General features: G+C 35.8%; 1 protein-coding gene across 4 annotated transcripts; it reads left to right on the top strand.

The window, feature by feature from the left end:
- The first annotated feature begins 400 nt into the window (after positions 1–400).
- LOC103960365 (coatomer subunit beta-1) lies at positions 401–13,968 on the top strand. 4 transcript variants are annotated; one of them, XM_048579667.1, is made up of 6 exons: positions 401–575; positions 7,784–9,840; positions 10,649–11,158; positions 12,129–12,214; positions 13,295–13,530; positions 13,707–13,968. In XM_048579667.1, exons 2-5 carry the CDS (start codon positions 7,798–7,800, stop codon positions 13,497–13,499), a joined length of 2,844 nt encoding a protein of 947 aa, XP_048435624.1. In that variant the 5' UTR covers positions 401–575; positions 7,784–7,797; the 3' UTR covers positions 13,500–13,530; positions 13,707–13,968. The 4 variants fall into 4 exon arrangements, with proteins under 4 accessions (XP_048435624.1, XP_009371103.1, XP_009371101.1 ...); XM_009372828.3 differs by having other exon boundaries at positions 13,295–13,538; XM_009372826.3 differs by having other exon boundaries at positions 13,295–13,968.
- Positions 13,969–15,281: the final 1,313 nt, after the last annotated feature.

The raw sequence follows: 15,281 nt of genomic DNA, 5'->3' as shown, positions 1-15,281 counted from the left end.
AAAAGGATTTGGATTCCATCTGGATTCAAATTATGAGGATTCTAAGGATCCTCATATCTTAGCAATTCATTTTAAAATTAAACACAAATAGTAACTGACAAAAACTAATCGCATGATAATGTATGATGAACGACTAAAATGTGAGAATCCTAGCAAAATGGGTCTGTAGAGGATCCTTTTCCTTATTCAAAACCAAACAACAACTAATAACCATGATTTAACTTATATAACACGTGTCACATTTTTATCAGACAATTTAACGAGATCTTTTTATTATTAATTTAACACATGTCAAGCGTCTATCGCAGATATAATTTACTTTTCAAAACATGTGGCAGACATCAATGAGACGAATGACACCACGAAACTATTCGCACCGTGTACAAGAGCAGGGTAAGTAAAAATGTAAAAAGGGTAAAACTGTGCCCCGCAGATCGAACAGCTATATGAGCCTGTAAACTGGTTTTTGTAAATATGATATAAATATTCAACCATTTTGGATCTGATTCCTCTCTGCAATCTCTACGTTGCTGCATCTTCTCAGCCCAAATTTTGACGCAGGACTAGAAAGAAAGGTCAGTTTCTCTCTCTCTTTCTCTGCTAGTCCTCCAGATCTCAAAACTTGATATTTCTTTTCTGTTTGGTTACCGAGAAAATCGAGAAAATATATTCTCTTTGACGTCTAACGATGCCGGATTTACATGGAATAGAGCTTCTGGTTTTTGTTTGATTTCAGTTTTGTTCTCGTCAACTGATTAGTGCTGAAACTTGTGCTTTGATTGATTAGTGCTTGCTTGTTTTCTCATTCCGAAGCTAAATTCGATAATTGGAGGATTTTTTTTTTCTCCGCTTCAAATTTTGTTGTTGTTGATCTGAAATGGTAGAATTTGATTTGAAATTGAAGAGAATTCTTGTTGTTGCTTATAGAAGTTGAAACCGAGGCTTGGACGTAAATGTAGACGCAGATCAGTAATGTACATTTGATAAATCCACCCGAGTCAATTCCGTTAAAGGCTAGAATTTCAGATCTGATTTGTTCTGTTTAGAGCAAATTCGGAAATTGATTCTCTCTTTTCACACATTTCAAAGTATAGATTTGGTTGATCAAATGTATTTGGTTTCCGTTTTCTCGCAAGTTAAAATTGACTGTCTAATAATCCTGTCCATGAATGGAGGCAGCAAGATCCTGAATATACGTGACAGAAGAGGGGTTTTTGTGAGTCTGTGCACGGCATGATTTTTAATTTTGATTGTACTTAACATGGAAACAGGTGTATATGAAGTAGAAAAGTGATCTTGTTCGCTATAATAAACTTTTGTATGAGTCCTTCTGGTTCTCTATGAAGACAAATACATAGAGTGCCAGAGTTGTTGGGTAGTATGTATATCTAAATGACATATTGATAAACTCAGTGATTGCATTTTCTGCAATTAAAGCATGGAGTTCAGTTGTTGAGATAAATATTTTGTATTATTATAAGGCATTGTCCTTATGTACCTAGACAAACAGCCCAGTTATTTTATATATATATATATATATATATATATATTTGGACTCTACTGAGATGTGTACGAATTTCTTGGTTTTCGGACTTTAGAAACCTAATTTCGTCTTTGATTTTATTAACTTCACGTTGGAGATCTTTTATTGTGACTTCTTTCTTAGTCTTATTGACCTTTCTAAGGTTGTGCTAAGAGAGATTTTTGGAGTTGGTTGAGGTTGGCTAGTGCCAGATTCATCAGAAGAAACTATTTCTTTAGCTTCTTAAGATAGAAAGATTGAAGCATATTGGACAAGGAGTCGTAGATGTTGTCAATACATTGCTTTTCACAATTATAGAACATTTCATAGGAACATCTAGTAATGTCACTTCCAGGATCCATGATCAAATCAGCAATCTGAGATGTCCAACTCTAAGCGACTTTAGATGGTAGAAAGATGTGTTCATTGTCTAGAGTCGTGCTCAGAGAAGACAGTAATCAACCTTTTTGAAAAGAAAAATTTATAAATGGATTACCAAACCCTTTTGCACACAAAATCAGAAGTGTCTTAGTTAACGAAGAAGGTATCATACCATATCATACCCTTACTTATGGAAATATAATTAATATTATCTAGAAGGAAGGCTTGAAAATGTGTATCGATATGAAGATTTCAAAATAGGTTAACAAAGACAAATCCATAGCCAAGTATGAGCTAGGAACATTATGTGAACAATACGGATTATCTCCTATTGCTCCCTCCAACAAAAGAAAAAATCTCAAGTTTATCACAAGTACTCCAACAAGTACGTCAGTTCATCTATCACCCAACAAGAGTTAATTAATGATTTAATTAACATCAAGTTAAAGTCAGCCGAAACAACCTCCCAAGTCACACACCTAATATACCAACCCCAAGATCAAGGAGAACAAACTTTTCTTACAGAATCTGATTTTGACGCAGGTCAGATTAATCATCAACTTTTAGTTTTAAACAAACCCTTTAAACCAAATAGAAAAAGGCTCAATGCTGATATTGAAGCGGAAGAAAATATTCCACGAAGGAATGTTTTCAGAAATAAATATACTCAAGAAGAAAAATTAGAAATTCATAACAAATGGAAAATTTTTATGGAAACACACATATTTGAAGCATTTTTCTTCGATTATGTTAAAAAGTATTACGAGTCTGAAAAGAAATTAGAAGTAATAACCAAAGAAAATTGGCTTAAAGAAGACAAAACTATTGTCTCCTCTAGTAATCCTCCACAAGAAACAATTCTCATTTCAACTGCAAATACGCAAATCCCAACAACTCCTTTTAAGCTTCCTAAGGAAGATGTAGGAGTTAAACCTATTATTGAACAAAACAATTTTACCAATCAAAGTCTCCACACCATTGGTAAACAACTTGATAAAATTGAAACTAAAATTGACAAACTTTCTCAACCAAAGTCGTTAACCAGGGAAAAACCCCTATTTAATTTTCTAGAATCCTCTTCAAAGGCAATAGCCTTAAAAACACTCTCCACAAGTCAAAAAATTGACCAAATGTTAACAGAACTAAAACAAGAAAAGACAGTCTATGTCTTAAAATATCCTTCTCAATCAGAAGTATCTTCATCCTCTTCTGAATTAGTTGATGATTCGGATTCCATTCGAAAAGTTGAACAAACTTTTCAAAATCTTGAATTAAAAAGGATTACTAATAAAAGAGTCAACCCAACGCTCTTACCAAGAATTGGTATCCCAGTCTAACACCTCCGGATATCCAGTTTGACGAAAGAAATATTCAAAACCAATTCTCAGTCTTTTCTGATAAACTCTATGAATAGAATATAGATTGTTTGTTAGAACAAGAACTTCTCAACAAACTTCAACATATCTCTATGATTGCTAATAGTTATAATACCAATCATAATCTCAGCCAAATACAAGTTGTCGACCTTTTGGTCACTGGATTTATAGGAATGCTCCATTCCTAGTGGGAGAAACATCTCATAGAACAGTCCAGAAACGAAATAAAAAATGCTATTAAAAAAATGAAGAAGGAATACCAATTTCTGACGAGCATATTAGACAACGAGTCCCTTCTAAATGAGGCTACTGACCATTTCTTTTTGTAAATATTTTTACTTGAAACCTTGAGGATGTTCCAATCTTCAAAGTCAACACTTTCATCAGTTTGAAAATCAAGTTTTTGTTCTTCATTAACAATATCTAGTATTGTGCCTAAACTGGATCTAGAGCTAGTGTTGGCCACATTCCTATCGTATTCGCTAAATTCCTTCCCCGCTCATGTCTCTCTTAAGACTTATTGTTTGGACCACGCCTTACTGTTTGGTTGGGAATTCAAACAAATTTAGAGGACCGACAAATAAGATAGATTGTAAATCGAAAAACTAATTATGAACCTGACTTGCAGATTATAAAGATGCTAATGTAATTACCAACCACTTGACTCTGATACCAAATGGGGGCAGAAGTTTATCGTCTATTGACGATGATTATGAGGACAGTACTCAAGACTACAGTCATTATGGGGATTAGGACAACAGATATTAGACCAAAGTCTATAGATGCAAAGAAAGAATTGAACAAACGACTGATCTGTATTTACCTTGAATTTGAGATACTCAATAAATTCGTATACAAGTGTTTGATAATTTTACTGGAAATGGGATGGAGCTGAATAATGGCTTATGTTCTTAAGAGAATTCGTAGAAGTTTCAGCTATGTTTGGACAAAGTCCGACCCTCTGTTCAGAAAATGAATTCTCCTTTTGTAGGGCAAGGAGTGTCGATTATTGCTGCGGGAATCCTGAATTGCATGTGTTACAGGCTGTTAAAGCTGGCGAATGATGATACTTTTTTACTGTGTATTCACGCTGTTGCCTTTCGAAATGATGGATGAATAGTAATTTTACTATTCATGAATAGTGATTTATTTGGTGATACTACTGATGAATAGTGCTTTGTCTGAATGATTGCTGCTGCTGAATTGTGATAAAATCATATGGCTTCTACTATGCGATTTACAAGGGTAAAAATCCTGAAATGATTTCAAATTATTACATTTTCAAAATACAAGGTCCTCTAGATCATGAAATGGAATTACGAGATCAAAACAGTTGAAGTCTAACGTTCCCGATGGGTCAAATGGTAGGATAAATTCGACTATCAAAAAATCAACTTGGTTTCATCAGAATTTCCCATTGTACCTGTCCTGATGGTATCTCCACCAACAACAAAGGCGTTGCCAGAAATTCCAGAACAAACACAATCCTTATTAGACATTAGTCCTTCGTCTTCCTTCAAAGGAAAAGCTAAATCATCCAGATCATCCAAATCAAGTGCGAAGAAAAAAGAGAAATCCTCATAGCTCAAAGAATTGGCTGGCAAGCTTATGGCAGAAGCAGCTTTGCTGCACAATAAAGAAGAAGAAACAAGTTCCAATTCATCAGACGTTTTGTCTCAACTAGTCAAGTGGGCAGATTCTCAAGATCCATTTGAAATTTAAATTTTGAAAATGTAATAATTTGAAATCATTTTGGGGTTTTTAGCCTTGTAAATCGCACAGTAGAAACATGTGATTTTATCACAAATCAGCAGTAGTAATCATTTAGACAAAGCACTATTCATCAGCAGTAGCAGCAGACAAGTCATTATTCATGAATAGTAAAATTACTTTTACTATTCATCCATCATTTCGAAGATAGCAACATGAATACAGTAAAAAGTATCATCATCTGTCAACTTTAACAGCCTGTAGCACATGCAATCCGAGATTTCCGCAGCAATAATCGAGACTCCTTTCCCTACAAAAGGAGAATTCATTTTCAGATCAAAGGGTCGGACTTTGTCCAAAACATAGCTGAGATTTCTACGAATTCTCTTAAGAACAGAAGCCATTATTCAGCTCCATCTCATTCCCAATTAATTATCAAACACTCGTATTATATTTTCAATCAAGGATGCATGCGAGCATCACTGTTTTTCCCATTAATCGTCAGTAGATGAAATTATAAGTTGGTTTCCAATTTGAAATCAAATTATTTTCAAATATATATCTGAATCATTAATTTAAATTCATTATGAAGAATATTTTCATTACCACTGATTTTAATTGGCATTTATGTCTTAATCCCAGTCAATTCATTGAGTATCTCAAATTTAAGGTATTTACCAATCAGTTGTTTGTTCAATTCTTTCTTTGCATCTATAGCCTTTGGTCTGATATCTGCTGTCCTAATCCCCATAATGACTAGTCTTGAGTGTTGTCCTCATAATTTCTATCATCGTCAATAAACGGTAAGCTTCCGTCCCCATTTGGTATCAGAGCCGAGTAGTTGGTAATTGCATTAGTATCTTTATAATATGCAAGTGAGATTCATAATCAGTCTTTCGATTTACAATCTATCTTATTTGTCGATCCTCTAAATTTGTTTGAATTCCAACTAAACAATAAGGCGTGGTCCAAACAGTAAGTCCCAGGAGAGGAGAGGCATGAGTGGGGAAGGAATTTAGCGAATACGCAAGGAAGGTGAATCAAATAAGTTTTCTATATTTTGTTTGCTTGATTTGTGAATTTCATGAGTAGATTATTTAGATCTAATTCAATGGCCAGCACTAGCTCTAGATCCAGTTTAAGCACAATTTCTTCCGGATCTCCTGAACAAATTGTTCGTTTCCATTCAGGAGTATGGAACTCTGCACGAGCTAATTATAATACTCAACACATTGTTAAACTTCCTTACATAAAGGAGTTTAACGAATCAAAAATCTCAACCAAAGCTAGACCTATCCAAATGAGTCAAGAAGTCTTAGAATTCTACAAAACAAAAATACAAGAACTTCTTAATAAAGGAATTACCCGTAAAAGCAAGTCACCATGGTCATGCCCTACATTTTATGTTCAAAAGAACGAAAAATTAGAAAGAGGTACTCCTAGACTAGTTATTAACTATAAACCTTTGAATGAAGTTTTGAAATGGATTCGGTATCCAATCCCCAACAAAAGAGATTTAATAAAGAGACTTTCTCAAACAGTCATTTTTTCAAAATTTGATATGAAATCAGGCTTGGCAAATTCAAATTCATGAAAATGATAAATACAAAACAGCTTTTGTAACTCCTTTCGGACATTATGAATGGAATGTAATGCCTTTCAGCCTTAAAAATGCTCCAAGTGAATTTCTAAATATCATGAATGAGATTTTTAATCAATACAGTCATTTTCCGATTGTGTATATTGATGATGTTCTTATTTATTTAAAGTCTATAGACAAGCATTGGAAACATTTGCATTTGTTTGCTAGGATAATTAAGTCCAATGGATTAGTTGTTTCTGCATCTAAAATCAAATTGTTTCAGACCAACATTAGATTTTTAGGATATAATATTCATCAATCTACCATCCAGCCTATTGATAGAGTCATCCAATTTGCTGATAAATTTTTAGGTCAGATTACTGATAAAACTCAACTTCAAAGATTCCTTGGATTACTAAATTATGTATCTGAATTTTATCCTCATCTTCGTCAGCAGAGTAAACCATTGTTTGATTATCTTAAAAATAATCCTCCAGCATGGTCTACCATTCATACCTCTATTGTCAAACAGATCAAATCCCAAGTTAAGACTTTGTCTTGTTTTGACATTCCAACTCCCAACTCTTTTAAGATAGTTGAAACCGATGCATCTGATATCAGTTTTGGAGGTATCCTCAAACAGTCAACTTCTTCCAGATCTCCATCTATGTTATCCAGATTGACTAGACTGTTTTGGATAGCTACTGACTTGCTTTCATTAATCAAACACCAGTCTGAAGGTAAACTGATATCTGACCACCTAATGGTTCTGGGAACTTTGATGTTTCCATTTCTTGGTTGGTTTGGATTAAAAGTGTGTGATCTCTGGGACTCTTGGTTAAGGCTTGGAAATTCATGTTTGTGCCAGTGACTTTATAATATACTCGATATATTAAGGCCAAAGACTGTGCTCCTTCAAGGACTTGGTATCCTGAAGTTTTAATGTTTAGAGTGAGTGCTTTCAGCATATGAGGATTTGAAAGACTTATGGTGAGATTTGGAAAACAATCAAAATGGATAGGTCCATTATATAAACTTGACTCGATGATTTCAAGTATACTATCACTATACACACACACACACACACACACACACACACACACACACACACACATATATATATATGCATATGTGTATGTATATGTATTGGTTATCACATGCTTAAGTCATTCTATTAATGGTTTAAACTAATAGGAAACCATTGTTTTTCAGGAAGCAAATTAGAAATGGAGAAATCTTGTAGTCTGCTCGTTCACTTTGATAAGGGGACACCTGCAATTGCAAATGAAATCAAGGAATCTCTCGAGGGCAATGATGTGGATGCAAAGATTGATGCAATGAAAAAGGCAATCATGCTTTTGTTGAATGGTGAAACGTTACCTCAACTTTTTATTACAATCGTAAGATATGTTTTGCCTTCTGAGGACCACACTGTCCAGAAGTTGTTGCTCCTATATTTGGAGATAATCGACAAAACTGATCAAAAGGGTAGAGTCTTGCCTGAAATGATTTTAATATGCCAAAATTTGAGGAACAACTTACAGCACCCCAATGAGTATATTCGCGGTGTAACTTTGAGGTTTCTTTGCCGGTTGAATGAGCCTGAAATAATTGAGCCATTAATCCCTTCTGTTTTGCAAAATTTGGAGCATCGGCATCCTTATATTAGAAGAAATGCTATATTAGCTGTGATGTCCATATATAAGCTACCAAACGGGGAGCAACTCTTGGTTGATGCACCTGAAATGATTGAGAAGATTCTTTCTACAGAGCAGGATCAATCTGCTAAGCGGAATGCGTTTCTCATGCTCTTTACTTGTGCCCAGGAACGTGCAATTAATTACCTTTTGACCAATGTTGATAGGGTGTCCGAATGGGGTGAATTGTTGCAAATGATTGTGTTAGAGCTGATACGAAAAGTGTGTAGAACAAACCGTGGGGAGAAGGGGAGGTACATTAAGATCATTATATCTTTGCTGAATGCGCCTTCAACTGCAGTTGTATATGAGTGTGCTGGAACACTTGTTTCCTTGTCGTATGCTCCTACTGCTATTAGAGCTGCTGCCAATACCTACTGTCAGCTGCTTCTTTCTCAGAGTGACAACAATGTGAAGCTTATTGTTCTTGATCGGCTGACTGAGCTAAAGTCTTCTCATAGGGAAGTTGTGGCTGATATGTTCATGGACGTGCTTAGGGCACTTTCTAGTCCAAATCTTGATATCAGGAGGAAGACCCTAGACATTGTTCTCGACTTGGTTACGCACAAGAACATCAATGAGGTTGTTCTTACTTTGAAAAAGGAAGTTGTTAAGACTCAGAATGGAGAGCTAGAAAAGAATGGTGAATACAGGCAGATGCTTATTCAAGCCATTCATTCTTGTGCAATAAAGTTCCCAGAAGTTGCGAGCACAGTGGTACATCTGTTGATGGATTTCTTGGGAGACAGCAATGTTGCTTCTGCTGTTGATGTGGTGATTTTTGTCCGAGAGATAATAGAAACCAACCCTAAACTAAGGGTGTCTATAATAACAAGGCTATTGGACACTTTCTACCAAATCCGAGCATCACGGGTTTGTTCTTGTGCCCTTTGGATTATTGGAGAATATTGCATGTCACTTTCTGAAGTTGAGAGCGGAATTGCAACAATTAAACAGTGCCTAGGAGAATTGCCCTTTTTCTCGGTTTCAGAAGAAGAAAGTAATGATTCTTCAAAAAAGGTTCAGCAAGTAAACTCCATGACCGTGTCTTCTAAAAGACCAGCTATTCTTGCTGATGGAACTTATGCCACACAGAGTGCTGCATCTGAAACTGCTTTCTCTCCCCCTACCCTTGTTCAAGGATCCTTGGCATCTGGGAACTTGAGATCCCTGCTTCTCACTGGTGACTTTTTCCTCGGGGCAGTTGTCGCATGCACTCTGACCAAGCTTGTTCTGAGATTGGAAGAGGTCCAGCCATCAAAAGTTGAAGTGAATAAAGCATCTTCACAAGCACTGTTGATCGTTGTCTCTATGCTGCAATTAGGACAATCTCCAGTTCTTCCACATCCAATTGACAGTGATTCTTATGATAGGATTGTCCTCTGCATAAGGTTGCTATGCAATACTGGTGATGAGATCAGAAAAATATGGTTGAAATCTTGCCGTCAAAGTTTTGTTGACATGCTTTCAGAAAAACAATTAAGGGAGACAGAGGAGATAAAAGCAAAGGCTCAGATTTCTCGTGCACAACCAGACGACCTTATTGACTTTTACCATTTAAAGAGCAGGAAGGTACAACTTATGCATTTGTTATCCGTTATATATGTCTAACCGTATCTGCAAATTCTGTGATGTCTGACAATAATTTCTGGACCTGACTTCCACTGTTGTCATTTCAATTTTTTATGTTGACCAATTTATATAACTTGTGATGTACTGGTACACTACACTGTATGGTTGCTTATCTGTTAGTTTTGGCATTTTTTAAGGGTTAATGTTAGTTTAGTACCCTGATGTTGCATGTTCATACCTGTGGTTTCAATTTGTAGACTTTATCACCCTTGCCTCGTGAGATTTTGACAATATGGTTCCATCATTAGGTGACTGTCAGGGGAATTGTAAATTGATAATGTGTCATATTTGTGAGACTTTGTCACCCTTGCCACGTGGATAAGATAAATTAATAGAAATTACAATTGTTTACAATGATTACAAAAGTACCATTGTTTACAGTGATTATAGAATACAATTGCTTATGTCGAAATGTATCATATGAGATGTGGTTTCCTCATTCTTTGCCTGCCGAGTTCATGCCTTTTGAGTGACTTGCTGATTATCTTGCTATCTTTCACAAGGATATATCATGGTCTTAGTTCTATGTCTCATATGAAATTTGCGTACACGCTTAAGTTTTCATTGGAGTTTATTCCCTAAGTCAGGTCTAGGTTAGTTTCAAACAAGCCTTTAGTCTTATTTTAAATCTTTTGGTTTTTATTGGTTTGTGATAGCTAAATTTGATATTTTGTTAAACTTAAACATATGTGCGTATTGGATTGGTATTATATTTAAATTAATTCTCCATTCTACATCTGAAATGAAGGGTATGAGCCAACTGGAACTGGAAGATGAGGTTCAAGATGATTTAAAACGTGCTACAGGACAGTTTGTCAAAGACGGGGATGATGCAAACAAGCTTAACCGAATCATCCAACTCACTGGATTTAGCGACCCAGTGTATGCCGAAGCATATGTGACTGTCCATCATTATGATATTGTCCTTGATGTCACAGTTATTAATCGAACCAAAGAGACCTTACAGAACTTGTGCTTAGAGTTGGCAACCATGGGTGATCTTAAGCTTGTTGAGCGGCCACAGAATTATACTCTAGCTCCTGAATCTAGTAAGCAAATAAAGGCTAATATCAAGGTGTCCTCAACTGAGACTGGAGTCATATTTGGAAACATTGTTTATGAGACCTCGAATGTGCATGAGCGTACAGTTGTCGTCCTCAATGATATTCATATCGACATAATGGACTACATCTCTCCTGCTGTTTGTAGTGATGGAGCTTTCAGGACCATGTGGGCAGAGTTTGAGTGGGAGAACAAGGTATGCAGCACTCATTTCTGTCACCGTTCCTACACCAATAATAAAGTTGCTTGCATAAATTTTGCCATCACCACTAGTTTTGGGGGCATAGCAATGTTTCTGTTACTGTTTTATCAAATCTTAAATTGTATTCACCGTTCTGGTTTGATGAATTTGTCTTGTCATACTTGCCTTTTTCTCCCCTTTTGAACTCAGTCAATCTCTTTGTATCTGTTTATTGGTCATGTATAGATTGGTGGATCTTTTATTCCCTCATCTACTATATCTCGTTTTAGTGCCTCAGTTTCTAGTGACACACATATTCTTGGATATGTAACGACTAGGGAATATAAAAATACTGTACTTAGGGGGCCAATAGGTGAATACATAACAAGTACATGAATCCTGCAGCATACACTGAATGTAGTACAGTGCCTATGATATTATATATGGTACATGCTGATAAAAGATAAGGAAGAATCAAGTTTTCTGCAATTACTCTCTTTAAGTTCTGTGACACATGTTATAGCTAAATATGAAGTGATGTGGTGGTTGAAACTTTCTAGTTCATGGAAATTTTCATTACGCAGGGAAAAGTGTTCTTTCATTCGAAGTTAAGTTGACGTTCTTGCCTTTTTTCTCTCATTGTTACTCTTGTTTGTTTTTTATATATTAACCAGCCAAAGTAAACTTTAATTTAGTGATATCTTGTTTAATGTACTGTGTATGGCTTGCGTGTTGATCTTAAATTTGTATTGGTCATGGACATATGCAGTGTGTTCATCTTGTCTTGAGATCTTTGATTTGCTTTGTATTTCAGATCACCGTATTCAGTTCAGTTTCTTGCTTCTACCTTTTCATAAAGGCTCCATTTCTTTTAATTCAAAATTAGTATCTAGTTGAGCAACTGTGAATGGTCCTAATTTTCCTTTTTTGTTTTTGCTTTAGAGTAAATGGAGTTAAATCTTGATGACATTGTGTTCCGTTTCAGGTTGCTGTCAACACTGTAATTCAACATGAGAAGGAATTTCTTGACCATATCATGAAATCAACTAACATGAAGTGCCTCACTGCACCGTAAGTCGTCCTTTCCACCTGCTAGAATTCCTTTTACTACAATTAGGGTTCAGTGAGAAGAATGTCCACACCCTATCATGCCTAGTTTGGTGTTACTGCAAGCTGTTAACCATTAAAAAAATTGTGAATTTGTGATTCCAGGCTAAACCGCTCATGCTAGGCTTATTGCTGAAGTTGATTTCCATGTTATTTAGTTGAAGCTATGTTGTAAATAGGAAAAGGATTTAAGGGCCTGTTTGGTACTCTATTTGAGTCCAAGTTTTATAACTCAAAAACTGTTTTTCAGTTTTTACCTCAAATACTTGTTTGGTACTTGGTAGTCCCATTTTTAAAACTGGATTGAAGACTGACTCCAAAAGATGGTCCATTTCATAAAAACACAAATTTTTTTTATTTTTAATTTTAATTTTGATTTTTAAGATCTCATAATAGCTTTAAATTCCATACCAAACAAGTTTGAGTAATAAAAAAATTTACAAGTTGATTTTGAAAATTACCAAAGTTTTTTAATAGAATACCGAACACGCCCTAAGTTTCTGAAATTTCCTGTAATGGTTGGAACATGTTCATTGTCGAATGCATTGTGCTGGGGCTGAATATTCAATGGAGTTAGTTGGGCTTGCTATATCAATCTTGTTAGACTGATGATTTTTCGCATTATTTAGTTTTAGATCGAGATGATGAGGACGGATATAATCGGCAATCTAAACTATGAATCGGCTTCTGTTCTTTATAGCAGATAAATAATTGTTGGATTTCATAAATCTAGATTTTTTTCGTTTCCTTGGGCTATAAGATGTGTGATCAAGCTTGGGTCTGGTTGTGTTGGTTTGCGTGAACCAATTCAGATCTCAATGTTGTTGGAAGTCCAGCTGATGTATGATTTCATGCTTGTTCATCAGTTCGAATTGGTTCAACTGTCTGACATAGTTTCCTATTTTTCCCCGCGTATCAAGAGTCCAGTAAAACAGAATAGTATCTTTCCTTTGTGCTTTGAGTTTTTATCGGGATCATTAATACATCGTTTTGTTTTTCTCACAAAGCATTTGTATTTGTATCTGACATCCTGTCTGATTTCAGATCGGCACTGGATGGTGAGTGCGGATTCCTGGCTGCCAACTTGTACGCGAAGAGTGTGTTTGGAGAGGACGCCTTGGTGAATGTTAGCATTGAAAAGCAAACAGATGGAAAGCTTAGTGGCTATATCCGGATAAGGAGCAAGACCCAAGGAATTGCTCTCAGTTTGGGCGACAAGATTACTCTCAAGCAGAAGGGAGCCAGTTAAAAAGACGTTGCAGTTGAACATACATACACCGGTACAGTGGTACTCTTCTATCTGAATCTGTGACATCGAAAAATAAACAAATCCGTCGGAGCTTATTAATCATTTGCGGTTTCAATAATGCATTTGAATCATGCCTCTCCTCCTGAATGCAAGTTTTGTTCCTTTTCACTCCGTTGGTTGGTACGTCATAAGCTGCAACTTGTGCAGGTGATTCTGTTCAAGTTGAAGGGTTACTCGTCGCAAACATCTTAAATTTGCAACTTAGGGATTCATTTTAGGCATGTATTTGATTCGAGAGGCTGCTGGAACCGCAGCAGTACTCCGTTTTGCTTCTGTTGAGGTGAGTCATTTTTCTTTCGGATAGTCTTTCATAAAATTCAATTGTATGTATTATTTTAACGTTACTGTTTGTTCAGAATGCTTAGAAACCATTACATTATTTGTTCAGCCATTGAGAATCGAATTTTCATATCGGTAGGGTTCTCGAGGATTGATTACATGAATACAACTCAGTAAGTGACTGCAAAACAGTCAAAGAGAAAAATGCCGAATGCATGCTGCTTGCACAATGAACTCGTTTTTCATGCTATTTATGAAACGCAACATTCCCTGATATGACAGCTGTGACAGTACTCGAATCCCTCTTGCAATCAATACAAGATAAATATCACCTCGTTATGCATTCTTTTAGGGCTCGTTTGGTGGACCGGATATGATTGGTTATTGTATTTCAGACTGGTTAGAGTAGGATTGAAAGGGATGGGTTGAGATACTTATCTAGCGTATAGTGTAAACAAAGTCAATTGGATAGGCTGGGATATGAAAAAACATTTTAAATAAAATTTGACGAGTAACTTGCATCAATCATTAGACAAGTATCTCATCTCCACCCGTCCTTTTCAATTTTAGCATTACCAATCCGTAATACAATAACCAATCTTGTCCGGTTCACTTTCCCTTACATATGAGGGAAAATTTATGCGTTCCTTTTAACTTTCTTTTACATTTTTATGCATTCCTAAGAGAATTCTTTCCCTTTTTTCTTCCCAACCAACAAGAGATTTTTCAGTGTGATTGGAACACGGGATGGTACATCACGTATCATCATGCAAATGGTCGGATATGTGTTAAAAATTAATAACTTCAAAAATTAAATTTCTCACTGTTTATATAATAAAAACACCCAGTGTACCATCAGTGTTCCGGTCATAATAAAAAATTTCTCCCAATCAATGCCCCACCAATTCCCGCTGAATACCAAAACAATTCCCTTTCAAAAATCACCCAAAACTAGCCCCTCTTTGTTTTTCTTCCTTGTTAAACCCTACGGGCGAAAATCAACCAGAAAATCGCAGTAAATTGGGCCTCAATCATCTGATTTATCCTTCTAATTACAGTTTTTTTTTTTTTTTATATAGAAATTGAGATTCTGTATAAGACAGAGTACAGAAAGTTTGTGGGCCCAAAAGGGGACTGAAAAAAAAAAAAATCCTTTTATAAAGAAGGAAGCCTAAGCATCTTGCTCGCCAATTACATTTAATTATCGTTCTCCAAAGTGGTTCCTCCTCCACCCATAAAGTAAAACCTCCGTTGCTAAGTCCATATTTTGCTAATTCATGAGCTGAAATGTTGCCTTCACGTCACTGCCACCGTTAGTAAGAAAGATTGAACCTACTCTTCAAATCATTACTGTCCTTTAAAATACTGTCATCTTAAATACTGTCATTCCTATCGAGACAAACACCAGCTGCATTGATGCACAACGCCTTTAACATCAAGTTC

This window comes from the organism of the source record quoted next, unplaced genomic scaffold, assembly GCF_019419815.1.
Source record: "Pyrus x bretschneideri cultivar Hongxiangsu unplaced genomic scaffold, Pyrus_bretschneideri_v1 Contig14, whole genome shotgun sequence".
Taxonomy (NCBI): domain Eukaryota; kingdom Viridiplantae; phylum Streptophyta; class Magnoliopsida; order Rosales; family Rosaceae; genus Pyrus; species Pyrus x bretschneideri.
This window is presented reverse-complemented; position numbering and strand designations above follow the sequence as displayed.

Excerpts from the sequence above, each read along its gene's own strand:
- LOC103960365 (XM_048579667.1), top strand. The coding sequence starts at position 7,798 with ATGGAGAAATCTTGTAGTCTGCTCGTTCACTTTGATAAGGGGACACCT. Across the intron at positions 9,841-10,648 it reads ACCATTTAAAGAGCAGGAAG|GGTATGAGCCAACTGGAACT; the intron begins GTACAACTTATG and ends TCTGAAATGAAG. Across the intron at positions 12,215-13,294 it reads ATGAAGTGCCTCACTGCACC|ATCGGCACTGGATGGTGAGT; the intron begins GTAAGTCGTCCT and ends GTCTGATTTCAG.